Source organism: Anas platyrhynchos, chromosome 1, assembly GCF_047663525.1.
Source record: "Anas platyrhynchos isolate ZD024472 breed Pekin duck chromosome 1, IASCAAS_PekinDuck_T2T, whole genome shotgun sequence".
NCBI classification, from domain to species: domain Eukaryota; kingdom Metazoa; phylum Chordata; class Aves; order Anseriformes; family Anatidae; genus Anas; species Anas platyrhynchos.
Genome location: NC_092587.1, coordinates 59,793,491 through 59,809,173, shown reverse-complemented (window position 1 = coordinate 59,809,173; position 15,683 = coordinate 59,793,491). Strand labels below are relative to the sequence as shown.

The 15,683-nt window shown below is 39.1% G+C and overlaps 1 protein-coding gene across 3 annotated transcripts in view; it reads left to right on the top strand.

Moving 5' to 3' along the window:
* The window catches only part of TRIM24 (tripartite motif containing 24), a 73,307-nt gene that overhangs the window by 22,093 nt on the left and 35,531 nt on the right, over positions 1-15,683 (top strand). For all 3 annotated transcript variants that reach the window (XM_072038792.1, XM_038165999.2, XM_038165992.2), the window contains exon 2: positions 14,086-14,204. In XM_072038792.1, the coding sequence (XP_071894893.1) occupies positions 14,086-14,204 (119 nt within the window). The remainder of the gene's footprint in view (positions 1-14,085; positions 14,205-15,683) is intronic.

The following is a 15,683-nucleotide window of genomic DNA, read 5'->3' as shown; positions in this document are numbered from 1 at the left end:
AGCCCAAGAGAAGTTCAGGTTCCACCACCACTGAACTTGGGACACCAGGGTGCTTGCAGCTGGCTGGGAGGCACTGCTGTCAGCTGTGCAGGGAAAGAGTAGGTGGGAAGAAAAAAGGGTGGAGGGCTGCAGCACTCTGCTAGGGCTGGAGAATAAGACATTGCGAAGTGGGAGCAGGGTTCTAACTTTAAAGGCAAGGTACGGTGCCTTGCTGAAGCAGCCCAGTGCCAGCAGCCCCATTGCTGAAAATGAGTTGTGTGCGAGATTGGTCTGAACAGTACAAGTGTAAATTGAAACTTTTTTTTCTCTTTCCAAGCATGGACTTTGCTTTAAAATGAGTAAACTGCTTGCTGAAGTCATGTAGGAGTGTAAAGTACCTACCCTTCTAGTCAGTTGCTTTAAAGAGAAGTGGAAGTAGCTTTGAATGATCTTTGCATTCTGGAGAACTTCTGTGACTTGTGATGATTTTTTTCAAACAAAAGCTGAAATTCAGCTTTCAGATTCAAAATGATAAAATAGGGTAATGGACAACTAACTTATCAGTCAGCTGCTGAGATAAAGACAGTCTGTTTAGCTGACAAGTTTTGTGGGAAGAGCACAGAGCCATGTTGTGATATGTGGTGTCTAATAGTAAGGCCTCAGTAATGTATCGGCTAAATGCCCTGGGAGGGTTGGAACCCAGGAGGGAGGAAACTTCGGGGTTAGGTAGAGCTCTTTTGAGTGTTCATAGTCACAGTAATACCTTTGTTTAACCATTTGGCTTTTAGCCCTCAGTAGTTTCATTCCGTTCTTTAGGGGGTCTTTCATCATGCATTAGCAACTATTGTTCTCACTCTTACTTGTGAACTGTTGGCTATACCAACTACGGAGTGCTTGGCCTTCGTTACTTTTCTCTTTCCAGCAATGGGACTGTGAGGGTATAACCCACTAGATAGCACAATTTTTGAAATCCCCAAAATGCATTGGAATACTTCGCTTGGATAGTTGAAATAAACATTAAAGGAACTTATCTCCTTTGAGAAGCTCTATTTAATTTTTCCTCAGTCTCTTCTCTAGGCAAGAACTCAGAGGTGGATGCTCATGAGCTCAGAGCTCATGCTTTAGATCTTGCCTGAGTAAGTGTTACCTCAAAATATAGATACTCATTCCTGGGATAAACACAGATGCAGGTTGCTTCTCATATTCTGCCTGAATGTGAGTCCAGAGATGCTAGGAGCCAGTTCTTCAAATGTTACAGTCCAAGTTGTTACACAGAGTGGTTACTCTGTTTCATCAGAAACAAAGAGCCTGGTGTTGTGGAATTGTCTTCAGAAGAGTATAGGAGGGTGTGTCGTCTTCCCACATCTTCTAGCAGTGAAGATTAGACAAAAAAAAAACAAACAACAAACACACTAGGAATAGGGAATTTTACATGTCTTAACTCTTATCCGTAGCATAAGAATGACCTGCAAGAATTGCTTTCACCATTTAATAAATGACTCTGTTGTATATACTGCTGGAACTGTCACAATGTAAAATTGTGTGTATCCTGATGGACTGAGCTGATTCAGCCAAACATTGGGAAGCAGCCTCTGTTGCCTTTTTCTACTTAGCAATAGCCTTATAAGTAGGGCCAGATACAACTTAGACCCAAAGTCATAGTTTCCGGTAGCTCATGTCTTCTAGGTTATTACCACTCTTGCTTAAACTCTGAACGGGGCCAAAGATCTCTTCTCGAAGTAGTAATTCTAGCAATTGTTTTGGCAGCATGGAGAAGACCTTATACTTGGGCATCCCAAGTGGCTTGAGCTTACTGTCTTCTTCCCTCCATTCCACCCTTTGTACAAGAGCTGAATGTACTCTGGATTCTTTAAGAAGCTAAATGCTAATCCTGCATCCTTTTAAAGTCCATTTAGCAACGCTATTATTGTATTGTGTTCCAGCCTGATTGCATTTATTGTCTATTTTTCTCTTTCCTGCTCCCAGTTCCATTGGGATGAGATCAGATTTAATAAGATTTTCTTTGGCTGCCTTTCCACTGGTGTAAATTATTGAGCAGTAAGGTATAGGTGCCATAGGCTGTAGGATGTCTGGCTTCAAATCTATAGCATAATAGCTGTTGCTCTACCTTGGAAAGTTTTTTTTTGTTCATTTGTCATTATACCTGCCAAGTAGGTTAAGGATCACAATGCCATGGTGGAACTCTTATGAGTATTCCTTAAAAACGGAGTAGTTGTACATCATTCCCAAACTGTTTTTGAAGGCAGTGGCATGTTGTGTCATGTTTTTAGAACTTGATTATCTAAACTAATATGTGATCGGTTCTATCAGGTACTGTGTCACAGGAAGGTGGAAACAGATGAGGTGATTCTAAAGGACAGATAAATGGTATTTGTGAAGGCCAGTTATAGTAGAAGATTCATTTCCCTAAGCTGCATTTTAAGTACAGGGAGTGTCCTGTTGGGGGGGGGGGGCGGGGAACAACTTTGAATGAGCTCTTCTCTTTTTTCTTTTTATTTGGGAAGCAGGGAAAACCCATAGGAAGGCTAGATTTCTTTAGTGAACACTAAACAGTATCTAGTTGGTGTTTCAGTTCTGTTCTGCACACTACAGTGAGAGAGAACCCCAGGAGATATGAAATAGGATCACAAGCAGTATTCCTGCCTCTGAGATAACTCATGGCCTGTATTACCTAGGTCTACATTGACTCTGAAGGGAACTTTGTGTAAATCAGCACCAAGATGAATCCCACCCAATGTATTAAAATCTTGACAACACTGCAGAAGAGCTCTAGACCTCTTTCAAGTGTAAAGTTTAACTTTATGGAGTTGCTCTGGTATAGTGAATCTGTATTTTTTCTGTGCTGCTATTATGAGCTGATTTTTCATAGATGCAAGAATTCTGCATGTGACATTTAAGATTTAGTGTGATACAGCTTTTGAATATGGGAAGTAGTCAGACTGGAATAGGGAATCTTGAGGTTGTTTTGCTCTAATGAATTAAATGGCTTCAATTTTTAGTTTTTTGTTCCAATAGTAATGTCCTGAAGAGCACTTAGACCTGTCTGATGGAAATGACAGGAAGTAAAGTATCTTTTTTTTTTTTTTTTAAGAATAATTATCCAATGAAAATTCCCACCTTGATATTGTTTGTGCCTTTCATCATCTCTGTCCCTTTGAACAGCCAGCTTGATTTAAAAATAAATAAATAAAAAATTTAGAAATCCCTAGAAATCCTTAAAAGATTACTAGGTTAAAAATGAAAGCACTTTTTATGTAATAGCATTAATTTCAGCACAGATTAAAAGTGTACCTTTATGAGTACTCAGAATTTATTGATAAGTACATATTAAATCCTTCTTTCTCGCTGTTAGGGATCTACATCCTGGGCATGGTAAATGTGCTTCTTCATGTCACTGGAGAGACACTAATTAGCAGAAAGTCTAGAAATCGAAAATCCAGAACCTTTTATTCTAAATTAGCATGCTATTCCTATGTACTCCTGAGCATCTGTTCCCTGTTTATGCAATTTCTGGATGAAGTTGATGGGAGTCTTCCATTATATTTGTTACCTCATTGTAATCTGTTTTGAGTTACTCTGAAGGACATACAAGGGAGAGGTGTTGATGACTTCTGAAACTTTGTCCTTGGGGAGAACTTCAAAACAAATGTCAGTGTAGCAGAATACAGATGGATGCAGCAAGCACTGCAATTAAGTTGATGGCTCTGCATATTGAAACTGAAGTGACTTTAACCAAGTTTTGTTTTGGAACTGCAGACTGCAGTTGGTTCAGATAACGTATAAGAGATCTTCCATGTGCCTCTCAGTAGTGTTTTGCACTGGTAATTTGAAATCAGTTGCAGAAGCTGTAAAGCAAAGGTATGTGAAATAGGGTAGGTGAGGTGTGAGGTTCAGCCATCCAAACTAGACTAACTTCTGCTGCTTTTGAATTTCTAGGGTCGGTGATATTCAAAAAAAGGACCAGCATACATACTGCACAATCCACAGGAGACCTATTTCCGTCTGGAATAGTAGCTGGAAGCTAGGCAGGGTATCCTCCTCAAATTAAGTACATTTAGGCACCTGAAGTGCTGCTCCTGGAAGGCTAGCGCCCTGAAAATGGGGGCCCAAGAAGCTGGTCTCCCAAGTCTTGATAGATAGTTTCCCATTATTCAGTGGTGATGGAGAATGGGAGAAGACTAATGAAAGAAAGGATTGTAAGGGTGCATCTGAGTGCTCAAAGAAGAGAGGAACTAGGATGAGTTTGCCAAAGAACTTGAATTGTATTAGTATTCCTGTTTTGGATGACATTTCTCATGAAATACTCTGACTAAAGACTGTTTACCTATTGTTGTTCCCAGTACTGTTTCCAACTTGGATCCCTTAATATGCTCCAGATTCTTCAAAGTTATTTTTTAGACTTTTTTTTTTTTTTTTTTTTTTACCTTCAAATCTGCTCAGAGTTGATGGGAACATTGGTATTTTTTTAAAACAGTAGTTCAGTTTGGGGGCTAAATGGAGGAGCTGGGAGCAACAATGAAAAGGTTCACATGTTGGAGTATAGACTTCATCTTTTCAACAGAGAGTTAAAAGGAACCAATACCTTCAGTGAGTGTCTTCCAAAAGGGCTTTCATTTTTTAGGATCGTGACTGGCTTCAGCTGCCCAAATGATCATCTGTTTATATACTTCTTATATAACTGTAATTTTTGGTAATAGATGCATTGTAGTGCAGCTACTGAACCATCAGTCAGTAGTAGATGAGACATCTACAAGATAAAGATCAGACTATGAAATTTCTTTGTAAAAGCAAATGACTACTAGAAGTGTCATGCTCACAACTCCAATGTGGGATCTATTTCCTTACCAGAGTTTCTGGCAAAACGAATTTTTACCCCAATGTTTTTGTTTGTTTGTTTTAAGTAGTAATAACAGTATCCTAGCACTTTGCTCTTTAGGGAGAAAGGTTTCAATTTCCTTATTCAAGAAGCACATGGATATAATGGACTTGAGCACTGATGGGAACCTACGGTATCTGCAAAATGGTATTTCAGTAGAATGTATATATCTGGACAGTATCAAAATCTCTTTCAAAACGTTAGTATTTATAGTTTCAGGTTGCTGTGCTGCTCAGAGAAAACAATGCAAGAATGTCACTGAATCGTAAAAATCCTTGCATATTACTTCATATTGTATACTGAAATTCATTATATATTTCCTAAATGTAAGTTGGAAATACTTGACAATTTCAGGACTCGAAAGAATATATTTTAATTCTAATGAAAGAAATACTTGTCACAGCCAGCAATGAAAATTGGCATAATTGTTCACAGCTTCTACATCATCATTTAAGCATGTCCATTGCAAGGCAGTGAGGTGTTTTTTATTCGTAATCTTGTACTTAAATATTGTCTACCCCACGATAGTAGTATTTCCCTTTGTTACCATTATGGCACTTCTTATTATATTGTTGGAGGCAATACATTGGACAGCCTTGGATGTGGGTGTAAACTCTCCCTTCAGAATTTCCGAAGGTATTAAGAAGTGGTCATCAGCCCTTGCAAAATTTACAATTTGATGAAGTCTAGTATGTGGTATCTGAAATGTTTGAAGATTGGGCACGTACGGCAAAAACAATGAACCATTTCACAGAGCAGCTGAAATATTTTAATTCAGCTCTGCAGTGCTTTCCAAGAAAGTCAATGCACTGCAGCATAAAAACTGGCCTGTAACACTCTTCCAGAGGGGGGATTACAGATAGTAGTCTTTGTCTTTTTTTTTCACCTATTTACCTTTTAGAGGGTGGTAAATAAAGCATTTGGATTTTAATAAACTTATCTGCTCAATTTGTGGTTAGTATAAATGTTTATGGTTTGGCAGTACGTGCTGGTTTCCCCTAGAGATGTGCTTGCTGGTTGGTTTAACCTACCTCCCTTCCAGTAGCAGCAGCAGGCTGTCAGAACTAGACAGGAGCAGCTTTTTCTGGAACAAACTGGTTTGAAGAAGTTGCCAATTTTGCAGCACCCGTATTGGCTTAATGAGAAACGAGAGGAAAGCAGTAATTATTTTTAAAATCGATTCAGACTTTATTGCACATGGTACCATCTCTTGAATTAAGTTTTTTAAATGTTTGTTTTTAACAGAAAAACATGACCTGTGTAAATATATCCAGTTTACCCTCAATCCCATGCATTTTTAATGAAAAACCTTGCAAATATTAATGGTGTGTATCTACACAGCAAAAGGAGAAAACATTCCGTAGGTCATAATTGAAATGCCCTAATTTTCTGTGTAGCTGTGCTATAAATCTTGTAGCTGGCACTGTCTTCAGTCTCTAAAATACCTTCTCTTAATGTTAACTAGCCTGCACATATGAAAAAAAAATAAAATCTTAGCCATGTGTGACACACTATTAGTATTTTCTGTTCTGAGATCTTTATAGTTAAAATTTCAAACAAAACTTCTGTAAAAACTGAGGGAAAATTGCCTTATGCAAGCCTAATTAATTTATTCTGTAATGACTGTGTCATTTTAGGCAAGATTAGTTACCAGCTGCTTCCAAGTGCTCTATTTAATAAAGAGCTCCTTTTCACAAAACTTTTTTTTTTTTTTTTTGACTGATCTATGCTGAATAAAGGGAGCTGTTAAGACCTCTTTTAGCAAACGCTTTGCATCTACAACCAGAAATACCGTTCTGGATCTACAGATGATTATCCAGTGCCTTTACTAAATTGGCTCTGAAACCTGTTCGTTACAGTGAAGATACAAACGAGCTGAAACTGGGTCAGACCAGACCCCGTCTCCTCCTATTGTCTCAGAATGCTTCAGTAGTCTGGAATGTACTCCCAGGAAATTGAGAACTGAGTTGGAAATAATACAATGTATGCCTCAAATCCATTCTGCTGAGTGGCTTGAGATGGGTTCACTGTGGATGCAGTGCATGGGTTGTGAAGAAGTGCAAGAATGTGCTGTGGTTTCCCTTCCACGTCTAAAATGTAGGCTAGCATTCCTCGAAGAGTCATATAGCACTGGGAGTCAGCAGCAAGTGAGAACTGTTGCACTGGAAACTAACCCTCTCAACACCCACTGATCGATCCACGTTGCATTCCCCAATCCATTTCACCACGTGGCAGCATAAATCTTGCTGGTCACACGAGAGGGGTTGGCATGGGGTGGAAATGAATGGGCAGCAGAGCCAGCGTTGTTACTTTTGTTAGCAACGTGGTGTCCAGGCCTGGTTCAAGCACAGTCTGAATCCAAAGTTCTGTGGTTGCTTCATTTTATATATGTGGATGCAACCGCTAAAAAGGGGTGGCCATGTCTTCCCTTTGGCTCTTCCACCTCAGGAGTCGTATTCTCTTGATTCAGCTCACCATAGAGCTGCATGAACTGTTCCTGGTGCAGAGGAGTAGATGGAAAATGTAGGATCTGATCACTTAATGCTGCTTTACCATCCTCATGATAATCTTAATGGTGATTTTGGGACTTCTCCCAAGTTAAGTAAAATGCTTCCGCCTGCCTGAGTGTTCTGTGAATGCTTGTTTCATTTTAAAAACAAAGCATCCCAAACTTACAGGATTATTTTGATAAAAATAAACCCTGACACTTGAGGACTTCATTCCTCTAAGCAAGAATAAACATGTTAAGCATGTTAAGTATACTTTTAAAATCTCCCTGCACTAGTTTGATGGTAGACACAAGCAAATTGACACACTGAAAATAGTTACTCTCAAAGCTCAATGGACTGACTACCTTGCTTTAGGATTTCCCCTTGCTTACATCAGTGTAAAGAGACAAGGAGAATCAGTTTCAAGCCTTCCTTCCTTCTTGATAGACGGTGAATTTCTTTGGTTTGCTTTATACCTTTGACTGAAGATACTCGTGTGATAGCTGGTTATTAAAGGAAAGCAAGCTATGCAATTCTTATTGGGTTTCTGAAATCTGAAAGCTATAACCCATGTAAAATGGGACTGTGAAAGGTATTCTAATGCATGTTATCTTATTCCTTGCGGTGCTATCATTTTCAAAGGTTCAATAAGTGCTAAGACTACATAGGAACCTTAACTATTTTTAACCATACATGGCTTTTTTGTGCACTCTTTACCTCTCAAACATTTCTACTTGTTTTCTTGCTCATGTCCACTAAAGTTTACGCTGCTTCAGGCCCAAACACACTGAAATTTCCAGTTACTTTGCAGATGAATCCTATGGGCTTTTCTTGCTTCTATTTTCCCCTGTATTTGATGCTTTGTAATGGGCACTAAAGGGATGGAAGCAGTGGATTGCGTTTGATGTGAATAATACAGATAGCAGTTAGAACCAAAAAAAAAAAAAAACAGATTTCTTGTTACCACCAGAGGAAATTCTGTGATCTTCTGTGAAATGAGGTTTGGTAGGAGATAGTATTCTAGACTGGAAGAAAGGATGGCAAATCTGTTGCAAACTGACTGAAGCTGGACGTGAGGTTGGGAGAGAAACATAGGGTTTGAAACAAACAGGTAATTGAGGGAGGGGGTAAGTCCAGTCAAAAATAAAATGATCCTGTCTGAAAGTCCCTGGCCAACTAGTCCTGTAACTGGTCTGCTGCGCTGGGGTCACCTCTGCTTGGATCCTCTCTGGTGTTTGTTCTCTTTAACCTGCTGGTGGAGGTAGGTGAGCAATGGTGGGTGATGCTACTTGAGACAACGTTAGGAAAATGTGATATCACCCTTGTGTAATTCCCCACCTCCACGCACCTCAGGGAGTAGTAAGAAAGGTAGTTAGACCTCAGCATATTTCCTCCTCTAATGCTAGATCTGGTTCTCAGAAGTTCCCTCTTTCTCTAGAGTATGGTGCGAGACTGGGCATCAGGAAAGGAAATGGCAATAAATATACTAAGTACGAACTTCTTATTTCTAGCAAGTTGCGATCTTAGCAAGTCTTCAGAGTATCTTCAGGAAGAAGAATTACTTTGCTGCTTACTAAAAATAATTTGCTCTTGGAAGCCTCCTGACTATATTGTACAATTCACTCACAAATATCTCAAAGCTCTTTAGATTGGGTCAAGAATGAGTTGAGCGTCAGAACTTTATGTGGAATTAAAGAGATTTTCCCCCTAATCCAAATTTAATCAGGATAAACAGTAGAGTTACACCATCAAGGAGTGTACTTAACCTGAACAGCATTTGCCAAAACGCCAAGTGGATTCTGATACTGTTTCTGATGCTGCTACATTACAACTGCTCTGGCCATGTTTGTTTAAAGATACTCTGTGGTTTTTTTCTTCTATGGAAATACAGGGTTTTGGCTGACTTGGTAATGTACCTGAAGAATATGTACTTAGTAACTGACAGTTGCAGAAATAGTATTTGGATTAGTGGAAGTTCATGATATTATTCTACAGTGTTGTGTGTTAATAATATACTGTGCTGCAGCTTTCGAGACTGCTCTCTTTTGCCTTTATTCCTTTTACGGGAGGGCTGAATAAATACTAATAAATAACAAATAATAGCAAAATATTTTGGGGATTTTTTTCTTTCCTTTAAAACAGTTAAGTAGTTCCTATTTTTATGGCATAGTATGCTTCTCCTAGTTTCAACAGAATTATTTTTCTTACCAATGTATATAAGGAAATCAACTGAATGGCTTTTAATATCCTACTACTCAGAATCTGAATCTACTTGAACAGAACATAGTATAATAGCTAGGCTTCCCAGCTCTGAAAGCACTGAAATAAATGGTGGCATAATTCAGGAAGCAAGTGTCTTGAAACAAGAGGAAGGAAGTGTTTGCAACAAAATAAAGCATGATTAGAAATCTATTGCATGATTACTTCCAAACCATAGTGCTAGGGGAAAAAAAAAAAAAAAAAGAGAGAGAGAGATTCACTGTAGCACTAGGAGAGTGTCTTGCAGAGAGACTTGGTGGAGGAAATGTTAATTATTACAGAGGTTAATTTAGGAGTGGCATTCTATGTGTGCTTAAGGAACAGTTTAAAATGTAATTAAATGCTTACAGGAAAATGGTGTACTGATGAACATTGAGAGCAACTACATACATGGAATGTAGTAAGACAATGCTGGGACTGTGTAAACCTGTCTTTCTATTGAATTTCTTGTTCCTGTAACTGATAAAACACAAATGGGAGAATCTGTGGAAAATATCATTGTCCTTTTGGTTGTTCAAAAAAGTTAGAGTTAATTGCTTGCTACAACACCTGTTGGCTTGTTAGCAAAAGGCTCGGATGTGTGCTCCTATGTTTGCGTCAGCCATCTGGCTTAATACTGTTCGTGAGTTACGGCTTTAAACAGCAAAAGAAATGAAACTCTTCTATCAAGTTTCTTAGTAGGCTGGGGAGAACGATAATCGTTCATGGGTGCAATGTCTTGTTTTGTTACTGCTATCAGATTTAGAAGCGGATACCTGTCCATTCTGTGAGTTAAGCCTTTGTACGTGAAAACTGGATGAGAAAAAAGGGGTTCAAAGCATGCGTCAAATTCCTTCATCAGATCACTGCTGTATATGCAAAATATTTTGTCATAGAATAGAATCACAGAATGGATTGGGTTGGAAAGGACCTTGTACAGATCAACTAGTTCCAACCCCACGCCATGGGGTTGCCTAAACCCTCATCCAACTTGGTTCAGTTCCAGGAATGGGGCATCCGGAGTTTCTCTGGGCAACCTGTTCCAGTGCCTCACCACCCTATGAGTAAAGAATTTCTTCCTTATGTCTAAGCTAAATCTACTCTTTCTTAGTTTAAAACTGTTACCCCTTGTCCTGTCGTGATGCCTTTGTAAAAAGTTCTCCATCTTTTTTTGCATCTCATGAGTGGAGTGGAGGGAGAAAATTGCCTCCCTTGACCTGCTGGCCACACTTCTTTTGATGCAGCCCAGAATACAGTTGGCTTTCTGCACTGCAAGTACACATTGCTGTCTTGTGTCCAATTTTTAATCCACCAACATTGCCAAGCCCTGCTCTGCAGGGCTGCTCTCCGTCCATTCATCCCCTGGTCTGTACTGATGTTTGGGATTGCCCTGACCCAGATTCAGGGCCTTGCACTTGGCCCTGTTGAACTTCATGAGCTTCCTTCAGGGCATGTCCACCAGCTGCAGTGTGGGGTCCTCCATGAGCTGTAGGGTGGACCTCTCCTCTCCAGCGTGGTCCTCTCAGGGCTGCAGGGGAACAACCTGCTTCGCCATGGTCTTCTCCACAGGCTGCAGAGGAATTGTTGCTCTGGTGCCTGGAGCACGTCCTCCTCCTCTTCCTTCCACTGACCTTCCCCTGACCTTGGTGTCTGCAGGGCTCTTTCTCACGGTTTTTCTCCCTCCCCTTCCACAGCTGCTGTGTAGTACTTTTATTTTGTACCCTTTAAATATGTTATCACAGTGAAACTACCAGCTGATGGGCTAGACAGCATAAGGAACTCTAGAAAAACTTTTCAAGAGGACTTTGACAGGTGTGGGCCACTTTCCTCATCTCTTTCTCCTATCTTAGTCTTGTATTTCTACTCAGTCTCTTGACCTTACAGTTGGCAATATTCAATCAGTGAAAATGCAAATGAAACATTTGGTGTCGGTGCTAAAGTGCTTAGCAGGTATCTCTGTGTGCCAGAAAAGGACCACTATTGATATTCATCCTGTACAACAGAGTTAACTAAGTGCTCTGGTGTTGGTACTAACTCAAGCAGATAGCACATTTTATAACTTCTCCCCTGTCTTCTCTGCTCCCCTGCTCTCACATTTTCAATTCAAGCTGATCTGTTTTGAAGGTTCCATATTTAATCTTCAGCTGTGGTGCTGGCCCCTTCCTATTCTTGAGCTGTTTCTCATGTTGCTTTAGCATAAGGAGCAGTTAGTCAGTACAAACTACAGTAGTAGTTTGGTCAGTGTAGCAAATCAGGAGGCTGAAGGTGAAGCTTGGAAGAACAGGAGAAATATACCCGTGGCTAAATCAGTTTGCCAGTCTGATTCTCTCCTCTACCCTGCTCCCAAACAAATGCACAGACCCTCAGACACTTGCCAAGAGTCCTATGCTGTGTTGGGGTCAGGAAGGAGCAAAGAGGGAACAGAGGGTGGATTGTCCTAGGCACTGTAACAACGGGGTTTTGTGTTTTGTTTTGTTTTTTTAATCTTGTTCAGCAAGTATGTAGCTTGTGTATTGTATTAGGAGATTTGTTCACTCTTGCCTATGGTAAATTGATTTGCTTAATAAAAGGAGAAATTCAGCATTTGGAGTATTAACTACCTGGCCTACCATAACTGGATTTCTTGATTATCCTTCATGATGATGGTGTTGAAAAAGTTACAAAAGTTTCAGCCCAAATATAGAATATGTATATCAAAGAAAACTGCATTGATACATGTTGAAACAGACTGGCAAAATGGCAATTATAATAAAAATAGCCTTAGCATCGTAGCCTTTCAGATGAAAATGAAATGCCTTATATATAAGGAGAAAGCTGCTGGCTAAATTTCAGGAATGAAGAGCTAATCAAGTAAAACTAGTGGACTTCTGGAGCACCCAGTGAGTTGACCCATTACATCTGACATGTTATTACAGCAACGCTGTTGAAAAAGTTATCTGAATCCCGTGTGAAACACGGGCATTACTTTCTTCTTCAGAAAGTGAAATGTTTGTTTCTGCACTTCCTCATTTTACTGTGAAAGTGAAACAGGAACAAGATTATGCCCAATGCCAATTTAATTAAATGTGCAAGTGCTGAAATTACATGCTAGTGTTATTTCATTTTATTTTTGATTGAACAATGCCTCCAACCTTTGTTAAGGCCCTAAAATCGTGCTTCTTTTAAAATGGCAGGTGTAGATCTAGAATCTGTTTCGGTCTGGACTCTCATGACTGTTCTGCTGTAGGCTTTCCATGATGATTCCCACATCCTAAGTCATAGGATCACAGAATATCCTGACTTGGGAAGGGACCCACAAGGATCATAGAGTCCAACTCGCGGTTTAACACAGGACCGCATAGAAATCACCCTGTATGTCTGAGTGTTGTCCAAATCCTTCTTGAACTGCATCAGTTCAAGAAGTTCAGTCCAGTGCCCGACCACCCTCTGGGTGCAGAACCTTTCCCTAACCCCTTCCTGACCCTCCCCTGTCCCAGCTCCATGCTGTTGCCTCGGGTCCCATCACTGTCCCCAGGGAGCAGAGCTCAGCTCCTGCCCCTCCACTCTCTTCTTGAGGAGGTGATTATTTCAGCCTTATTTAGTTTCCATTCTTTTCCTTTTGGTTGCAGTGACAGTGATGAGAAGATAATTTTCTCAAAGCAAGATGTTAATGCCAGCATTTAAGAATTTTTCTTAGAAAATAAACATGTCCTGGTGCTAATAAGACATTCTGTTGTCTTGGCATCTAGGAAAGGTGTCTCTTGTAAAAAATGTTTCTGCAGGTCTTCTCAATGTGGTTTACTCACTGTTGGGCCTCAGGTTTGGAGTGTGACTGTCCTTTTTTTATTTCCTCTTAAGGGAAAACTCTTAATTGTTTAATCCTTTGGTTTTTGGTTTGTCAGCTCTTAGAGTGGTTCTTCAATTTGACTTGGAGAAGAGAGGAGGGAGAGGACCTTGCTCACTTATTCCTATGTCTCTCTCTTTTCCTTGCTTTTTATGAAGGTAGTCATTATGTTAATACAGGTCTGTTTCTTCTGTATATTATTTCCCTTAACTTCAAATTTATTGCATTTCAGTTTTTCTCATTACATAGCTGGAAGTCAGTCATGTCACACTGCTGGTGTGTATAAAACTGCTCGCTGTCACTAATGAATACTTCATATTAGCGAATGTTTACTTTAATCCGTTCTATAACAACAAACTGTCAATGAGAATACATTCCCTTTAGAAGAAAATGAATTAATTTTCTAAAAGATTAAAGCAAACTGTATGTAGGAATGAAACACAGATGCTTGACCTTGGTTAAAAGACTATATCATTAGGGAATAACAGGTAAAATGTTCCATCAGTGATGAATAAGAATTAGCTTCTTTTTACTCAGATGTTATTGATAGAAAAGTGTTAATACTGACTTTCAAAGTACTTATCCTTACAAGCTGTCTTTGAAGTTGTTTGATAAATCTTATGTTGTGCAAACATAATCAGATTTTTTTTCCCCCCCAGTTGGTGTTATCCGCTGTCCAATTTGTGGTCAGGAATGTGCAGAGAGACACATCATAGATAACTTTTTTGTGAAGGATACCACTGAGGTTCCCAGTAGCACAGTAGAAAAATCAAATCAGGTAAGTGCATTAGCATGTAATCAAGTTAACACTTTTTGGATGTGTATGCATGTCCTTGGCTTCTTGCTGCATGGGCTTTTTGCTGTTCATATGCAGAAAAAGACTTGAAGTACTTAGTCATCACATGGAGTAGCTACCCTAGAAAATCGATTAAAATAAAGTATGTGTTAAGAAGAAGGTTCTAATTCTAAACTATTTTTAACTATTAGTATAAAATTGTATTGTGATAATGGAAGCTACGTGTAAGAAATAGGTGTTAGAATGGGAATTTCTAGACTTTGAACAGGATGCTTTCATCACTCTTTGCAGAGACCTGAAAGGCACTATGTCAAGAGATCCCCATGTGAACTAGAATCCTCTAGTAAAATCAACTTTATTTTTCTTATATCAGCACAACGCAGCGATAAGTAATATGCCTCATTTTTAGCTAATAAGATCTCTTAAACTTTTTATTAAATTCCAGGAACTTCTTGCAGATGATTCAGGTTCTTTTTACATTGCTGCATTCTTTGTAATAACAATACAAAAGGTTACCACATTAATGTGGTGTGCATTTTAAGCTAATCCCCTAACACTTGCATTGTGGCCTTTAAAAACTTGTATTTCAAAAATGTATTTCATTATTAAGGAAAATGTATCATTGGCTCTTGATGTAGTTTTTTGGGGGATGGCTTCTTAGAGATTGTGTAGTCTACTTGTTTCAAAGCTTAGCTGAAATTTGTGCTTACCTGTATGAAAGGGTCTTAAGAACAAATGAAAATACCCAGTCAGGTTTGTGGTACTAGGTCACTCACTGGTCATTAAAGGCATACATTTGATCATCTCCGAGTAAGAGGACTTATGTCTCCAAAAAACATTTAACCATCTTCTGATTATAAGGCATTTTTCAACTCTGTTCAGTTTCAACTCTATTTCTGGGAAACTTAACTGAAACTGAAATTTAATTGGGAGTCTCTGGAAGTATGAGCAGTATGTCTATGTTCTCTTAATGTAGGATAGTTTTAAGTTGTTTTTTTTTTTTTTCATTTTGGTTGCAGTGTGGAAAGAACAGTATTTTCAGAGATGGTTGTGAGTTTTAAGGTCTTCTGATACTCTACCAGTAAGACTGAAGAAAATTAATAGCCCCTGTTGCACTGAAAATTTGATCATGTTAACTTTCCAGTGACTTCAGTGAGGAAGAAAAGCAAGATAACAAATAACTTTGTTATGCAGAGATAGTCCTGAGTATTTTTTTTTTTTTTTTTTTTTTGGAATCTGGGGCTTGTGCCATAACCTCTAGCTTGGTTATATAACAGGCTATGTAAGATACTTCTCTGGGGAGTAGTGACAGATGTAGAATTGTTCTACCTGGTTTTAGTGGCAAAATAATGAATAGTGTTGTTCTCCTCACCTTCCCCACATTAATTGAGACCTTTGTGTCCTGAATAAGGAACAGAAAGTTCAAGAAGGGTCCTTTGTATTTTTGAAGTTGATTGTAAT